Below are 7,391 nucleotides of genomic sequence, written 5' to 3'. Positions count from 1 at the left end.
CTTGAGGGTGAATGGAGGTTGGTTTGATGGCCATGGTGGTGTTGGGTGGCAGGTTGGACTTGGTGAGCTTAGAGGTCTCCTCCAGCTGCAACAATTCTGTGATTCTCTGTTCATAGATCCGTTGAATGGTTGGAAGGGACCTGCAAGATCATCCAGTTCCAAACCCCCTGCCATGGGCAGGGACACCTCCCACCAGCCCAGGTTGCTCAAGGCCTCATCCAACCTGGCCTTGAACACCTCCAGGGAGGAAGCATCCACAGCCTCCCTGGGCAACCTCTGCCAGTATCTCTCCACCCTCACTAGAAAGAATTTCTTCCTAATCTCCAGTCCCAATCTGCCCTTCTCCAGCTTCAATCCACGTTCCTGCTCTATCAACTTGAGCATTTTGCTTTGTCCAGAATCAAAATCTTTTTGCCTTAAGCACAGGAGGAATCCCTGAGGGTTCCCTCTTTGTGTCTCCCTGGTTCCACAGGGGCTGGCTGGCTCTCTGCTTTCAGCTGCTGAGGCAGGCAGGGTGCAGCTTGAGTGATCCAAGCCATTCATTGGGAGGTGGACTGGTGGAGAAGGCTTTTGGTTTGGAGGGCCAGCTTTGTGCCTTGGAAAGGGGGTGCAGGGGGAGTCAGGACCTCAGGCAGGCAGGGTTGTGCTGTTTGAAATTACAATTTGCAGGCTGTTTGCCTTGAAAGAGGACAGTGTCTGCTCTTCTTACAGCAGCAACTTGAGTCAAGCTTCTCCCACCCCCAGCAGCCACCCAGCCATTTTGGAAGGGCCATTTTTCATCCCCCTAAACCCACCTCAGCCCTACTATGGGGGTGGGGGGTACCTTTTGTCCAGCTGAGGACAGGGTGAGGTGGATGGAAGAGTGTGGCTGGCACTGGAGCTGGCTGAGCAGGCAGGGGCTCTGCGGCCAGCCTGGGGCACTGCCCAGGGTCAGAGCTGCTCCTCCTTTTTGTGTGTGCCACTGCTGGGTCCAGGGTGAGTGCTTGGATGAGCTTTGGGGTCTCTTCCAACCAGATCTATTCTGTGTTTTCCAAAAGCTGTGCTTGGGAGCACTGTGCTCAGCTGGCAGTGGGACAGTGGGCAGGGTCTGTGTCCTCTGTGCAGGCTGTTTGTGTTGATCACAGAGGTGTGTGTTAGCACCAGGGCAAAGAGCATCCTCTGCAGGACACCCCTGGGCCACTGCCCTGGGGGTTGTTGGCTTTTATTTTTCTCAGCAGGTTCTCTCTCTCAGATGTTGCTTTGGTCCTCTCTTTCTCTTTGTGTTGTGGCACTGTGGCAAGCTGCTGTTTGCTTCCTCTCTGAATCTTTATGATCTGATATTCCCCAAAGGTATCAACAATCCCCTCCTCCAATTCATGGCAGAATTGCTGAGGGGTTGCCATGGTGATGGGGGAGGAATTGGATCTGCAGAGCAGCTGAGATCAGTCCCAGCTGCCTGCCTCCTCCTCCTCCTGAGCAGTCAGTGTATTTCTAATAAAGTGTGGTGTACAGGAGGCAGGGCTTTGTCTTAAGCCTTTGTTGGGGATTAGGTCCTGGGGGCTTTCACCATAATCTGCTGAACTCACAAGCTTTACAAATCCTACCCTTGGTCACAGAGCTGGGGGGCATCAGACCCAGCAGATTTTGCTTTGCTTTGCTTTTTTTTTTTTTTCCCCCCCCCTGATCAGTTGCTAGAAATGGACAAAATTAAAGGCAGAGTCTTTAAGAAGAGACCCTCAGGTTCTGCTCCTAGAGCTCATTTGAGCCATAATTCATTTGCCCAGAGGTGGGGAATCTTCTCTTAGCTTCCCTTGCCTGTCACAGAGGGATGTGTAACCCCAAGGAGAGGCAGTGGGGACATAAAGCTGCAGCTTTAAAGGCTTTGACTTTCAGCTGCCATTTCCTTCTGCTAACTGCCAGAAATTCCAGTTAATTCCAAATGTCAAAGGTGGTGTCAGTCTGCCTCTTTTCTAGAACCCACTACAGAGATAGGAAACTGTGCTGGCAAGAGCCCTCTGCAGAAATGCAGAGGCAGGGGCAGGCTGCCTTGCAGATGTGTCCTGCTCCATGGAATGGGTTGGGTTGAAGGGACCTTCAAGCTCATCCAGTTCCAACCCCCTGCCATGGGCAGGGACACCTCCCATCAGCCCAGGTTGCTCAAGGCCTCATCCAGCCTGGCCTTGAACACCTCCAGGGTGTTCCATCCTGTGGGTCATGGCAGAAGGCACTGTGCAGACCAACAGAGGGACTGCTGGTGAAGGAGTTGCTGCCCCTCTGCATGACCTGTCCAGGAATTCTATTACTTAAGGCAGGAATTAGGGGATTTAATGGCAACTTTGCAGCTGCTGGAGCAGAGGGAGCACTGACTGAGGAATAAGCATGGAGGGTTAGGTTGGAGATAAGGAAAAATTGCTTTGCTGCAAGAGTGGTCAGGGATTAGAAGAGGCTGCCCAGAGAGGTGGTGGAGTCCCCATCCCTGGAGGGGTTCAAGAAACCTGTGGCCATGGCACTTGGGGCCAGGGTTTGGTGGCCATGGTGGGGTTGGGTTGAAGGTTGAATTGGATGATCTTGGAGGCCTTTTCCAACCCAACCAATTCAATAATTCTATAAAGTAGCATCTTACTGACTTACCAGGTAGAGCTTGGCTGTGGTAGCCTCAGTGCCAGCCCCACAGGCATCCTCCCTGCCTGTGCCCAAAGCCATGGCTTCAGTTGGGCTAATTTCTGTGGTTGAAATGCAAAACTTAATTATCTTGGAGTCCAGATGACCAGGAAGTTGCATTAGCAGAGGTTTTGGTGGTGGTTTTTCTTTTCTTTTTATCAAATCAATGGGCAGTTATTCAGCATTATTTGGGGGCTGGGGGAACTTTGTAACCAGATAAAAGATATGAGGGAGGGCAGAGCTATAAAAAGTGTTATTGTGGGATTATAAAGAGGCCTTTTAATGCAGTTATTATGTGATGCTAAAGAGGCCTTTATTGCTTTGAGTTGGAAGCAGCATACAAATGGGCTCACAGTGTCTATTAAATGAAGAGTGGGGGAAAAGAAATAGTCTTGTGTCCCTCCACTGCAAAGCAAAACTCAGGATGAAGCAGTGGTTAAAATCCACAGTGGCAGTGCTGGGTTTGGTGGATTGATCACCTACCAAGCAAGGAGGTTTGGCAAGGCAGGACTAATTGGTGTGATTGAAGGCATGGTTCAGTGTGGTGATGAACCTCTTTGTGCAGGTTGTGATGCCAGCAGATCATTCAGAGGTTGATGGAATGGGTTGGGTTGGAAGGAACCTTCAAGAGCATCCAGTGCCAACCCCCCTGCCATGGGGGACACCTCCACCAGCCCAGGTTGCTCAATCCCTCATCCAGCCTGGCCCTGAACACCTCCAGGGAGGGAGCATCCACAGCCTCCCTGGACAACCTGTGCCAGTGTCTCCCCACCCTCACTGGCAAGAATTTCTCCCTAGTCTCCAGTGTACAGCTCCCCTCCTCAAGCTTCAATCCATTCCCTCTCATCCAGTCTGGCCCTGAACACCTTCAGGGTGTTCCATCCTGTGGGTCATGGTAGGAGGCACTGTGCAGACCTGCAGAGGGACTGTTGGTGAGGGAATCCCTGCCCCTCTGCACAACCTGTCCAGGAATTCTGTTACTTAAGGCAGGAGTTAAGGGATTTAATGATTACTTTGCAGCTGCTGGAGCAGAGGGAGCACTGACTGAGGACTAACCAAGGGTGTCGTCCTTTCTCTCGTGTCTAAGACCCCCACAAGTGTTGCTTTCCTTTGTCCTTGGGGTGGTTTCTAGGTTTCACTCTGATGAAAAGCTGCCCAGCACTGACATGCAGAAGAGCTGAGCCTTCAGGAAAAACAAAGAAAAATCCTGAGAGCTGGATGTTGTTGCCTGGACTCAGATCTCTTGCCTGGCCCTTCCAGCTCTATTTGCAGCGAGGCATCTCCTGGGTGCCTGATTTTTCTTGTTCTTTGCATCTGCTGTGCCACAGACACACATAAAAAGGTGTAAGGTGGAGCACAGATGCAGAATTCTGGGGTGATGAAAAGTTCAGCTCTTTGCAGAGCCTTTTCCCTGCCCCCTCCTCATTCCTAGCTGTAACAAAAAGCACCTGAGAATGGAATGAAAAGCATTAATAACAGCAGCCTTGGCCACTGCCTTCCCAGCATGCAGCAAACCCCCACAAGTGTCCAAGAGGTCCATTGGTGTATTTATGTAGTGTAGTGTGGCCAACAAAAATGAAAGAGAGAGAAGTGGTCTGGATTTATGTTAGATCTCAATTAGCTCCAGCACCCTTCTGCTGCCTGGTGGTGCTTGGCTGAGTGGAAAGCTGATGATCAGTCTGAAGCTGCTGAGCAGTCTGATGCCCATCCTTGGGCTGGGTTGGTTTTCCAAGGCACTGCTTTTTATTTCTGTTGTCAGTCTTGGCTGTTCTTGGTTGCTTTCTGAGGCTGGAGGTGAAGAGAAAGTTCTTCCCAGAAAGAGTAATTGGCCATGGAATGTGCTGCCCAGGGAGGTGGTGGAGTCCCCATCCCTGGAGGTGTTCAAAAAGAGATTGGATGTGGTACTTGGAGCCAGGGTTTAGTTGTCAGGAGGTGTTAGGTATTAGGTTGGACTTTTCCAACCTGGTTGATTCTGTGCAAGTGAGAAGGCTGGAAGCAGCTCTGAGTGTTAGCAACTTGGTTTAGCTCCTCAGGGCTCCATGGCCATAAACATTCAGCTAAACACTGAGAGAGAGAGAGCAATGCTGATGAAGACAAAGATCCTCCACCCTGTGCCCTTCCACAGGGATTGGAAGGCTGGCAAATCCATTTTGCTGAAGGCCATTCCTGTTGGCTAACCATCTCCTGTCTGCTCTTTTCTTTTCCAGCCTCTCTACAAGTGGACATTGTTCCAAGCCAGGGGGAGATCAGCGTTGGAGAATCCAAGTTCTTCTTATGTCAAGGTGAGTGATGGCTTAGTGTGGCCTTCCTGAAGGGGTCCCACAGGAAAGCTGGGGAGGGACTTTTTAGGGTGCTAGGTCATGATAGGACTCAGGGGAATGGAGCAAAAATAGAAATGGGGAGATTCAGATTGGATGTTAGGAAGAAGTTTTTCACCATGAGGGTGGTGAGACACTGGCACAGGTTGCCCAGGGAGGTGGTAGAAGTTTCATCCCTGGAGGTTTTTAAGGCCAGGCTGGATGTGGCTGTGAGCAACCTGCTGTGGTGTGAGGAGCTTGGAACTGGATGAGCCTTGAGGTCCCTTCCAGCCCTGACAATTTTATGATTCTATGATTCATGGCTCTCTCTAGGTTTGCTGGGAAGGTCAACCAATGTTTTAGCTCTGAGATAAAAGCTCCAGTGCTAGGTCTAGCTGGAAAATCTCTTAGTTTTTTTTTCTTTCTTCTGTGCCCTTATGGTTTATGAGAGTCAGTAGCAAAGCAACTCGTGTTGTTTACTGGAAACAGTAAATGCATCCTCCCTTGAGAGCTAGCAACAGAAAGCAGCTCCAGCAAACAGCTTTGAAAATGGAAAGAACAGCTGCTGAAAGGAAAAATGGCAAACCAGGTCCCTAAGCTTGGGCACAGTGGCACCTTGCATCATTCCACTGCTCTTAGATCCTCTGAATTTAGAAGGAAGCCTTTTGTTTTCCAAATGGTTTTTCTCATCGGCTGCTAAGGGCAGCAGTGGGAGTGCCAAGTGGCTTGGGAGTGTTACCTCTGCCACCCAGGGCCTTAATGCTGCTGCCAACCTGTGTTCCTGGTGACACAATTCACTCTTTGCCCAGGCCACCAGCAGCCCCAGGCTGTCCTCCAGCACGGGGTGCTGCAGTGCTGGTGCAATCCATGTGTCCCAAAGCAGCTCCTGCCATGGCGTGGTGTTTTCCAGATCAGCATCCACGTGCCCTCCTCAGATGTGCTCCTGAAAGCAGCTGGGCTGGTGGCTGATGGGAGGAATTAATGTGTTGGAGCAGTGGCATGAAGCAGAGAGGTGCTGGGGTGGGCTCTGGGAGCAAAATGCCATCAGATGGACCACGCTTCCTCAGGAGCCAGTAATGAGCTCATCTGATCCAAGAGTGCTTAATTGCAGAGTAATTGATTAATGCCAATGCTTTCAAAATTAAGGCATGCTCTGAGCAACCGCTGTTGTGATCTTATTTGCATGCAGAAAAACTCTGGAATTCAATTCAGGCCCTTCCAATAATAGGGAGTTTGTCCCAAATAACAAAGGCACAGTGAGGAATGCAGAGATGTGAGCTGCAAGGAAAAGACAGCCTGGAACCACTTCATGACAATCGTGGTTTACAATGGATGCAGCAGGAGGCTGGAGCTGATCAGTGCCAGAGCTGCTGCTGCACCATTCTGGTAGGCAGAGCCCAGCCTGCAAATGTTGGTGTTGATGGCAGGCATGGTGGGGATGAAGGAGGAAGAGATTCTACTGCTCAGGCTGATGTGCAGAGTGGAAAGTGTAGGACATGGGGCCCCAGGAAGGCCATTCTGGGCTGAAATGAGTGTACCCCTTTAGGTATCTGAAATGAGTGCACCCCTTTAGGTGCCTGAAATGAGTGCACCCCTTTAGGTATCTGAAATGAGTGCACCCCTTTAGGAGCCTGAAATGAGTGCACCCCTTTAGGTATCTGAAATGAGTGCACCCCTTTAGGAGCCTGAAATGAGTGCACCCCTTTAGGAGCCTGAAATGAGTGCACCCCTTTAAGTACCTGAAATGAGTGCACCCCTTTAAGTACCTGAAATGAGTGAACCCCTTTAGGTACCTGAAATGAGTGCACCCCTTTAGGTGCCTGAAATGAGTGCACTCCTTTAGGTGCCTGAAATGAGTGCACCCCTTTAGGTGCTGAAATGAGTGCACCCCTTTAGGTGCCTGAAATGAGTGCACCCCTTTAGGTACCTGAAATGAGTGCACCCCTTTAGGTGCCTGAAATGAGTGCACCCCTTTAGGTATCTGAAATGAGTGCACCCCTTTAGGAGCCTGAAATGAGTGCACCCCTTTAGGCTCCTGAATGAGTGCACCCCTTTAGGTGCCTGAAATGAGTGCACCCCTTTAGGTGCCTGAAATGAGTGCACCCCTTTAGGTATCTGAAATGAGTGCACCCCTTTAGGAGCCTGAAATGAGTGCACCCCTTTAGGTACCTGAAATGAGTGAACCCCTTTAAGTACCTGAAATGAGTGAACCCCTTTAAGTACCTGAAATGAGTGAACCCCTTTAGGTACCTGAAATGAGTGCACCCCTTTAGGTGCCTGAAATGAGTGCACTCCTTTAGGTATCTGAAATGAGTGCACCCCTTTAGGCTCCTGAATGAGTGCACCCCTTTAGGTATCTGAAATGAGTGCACCCCTTTAGGTGCCTGAAATGAGTGCACCCCTTTAGGTGCCTGAAATGAGTGCACCCCTTTAGGTGCCTGAAATGAGTGCACC

General features: G+C 50.4%; 1 protein-coding gene across 1 annotated transcript in view; it reads left to right on the top strand.

Annotated features, from left to right (window-relative positions):
• The first annotated feature begins 3,532 nt into the window (after window positions 1-3,532).
• The window catches only part of NCAM1 (neural cell adhesion molecule 1), a 53,479-nt gene continuing 49,620 nt past the window's right edge, over window positions 3,533-7,391 (top strand). The window contains exons 1-2 of the mRNA XM_054395560.1: window positions 3,533-3,572; window positions 4,848-4,922. Coding sequence (XP_054251535.1) covers window positions 3,533-3,572; window positions 4,848-4,922 — 115 coding nt within the window. The remainder of the gene's footprint in view (window positions 3,573-4,847; window positions 4,923-7,391) is intronic.

This window comes from Indicator indicator, chromosome 34 (assembly GCF_027791375.1).
Source record: "Indicator indicator isolate 239-I01 chromosome 34, UM_Iind_1.1, whole genome shotgun sequence".
Lineage (NCBI taxonomy): Eukaryota > Metazoa > Chordata > Aves > Piciformes > Indicatoridae > Indicator > Indicator indicator.
The sequence above is the reverse complement of the archived record's forward strand: the minus strand, read 5'-3'. Positions and strand labels throughout refer to the sequence as shown.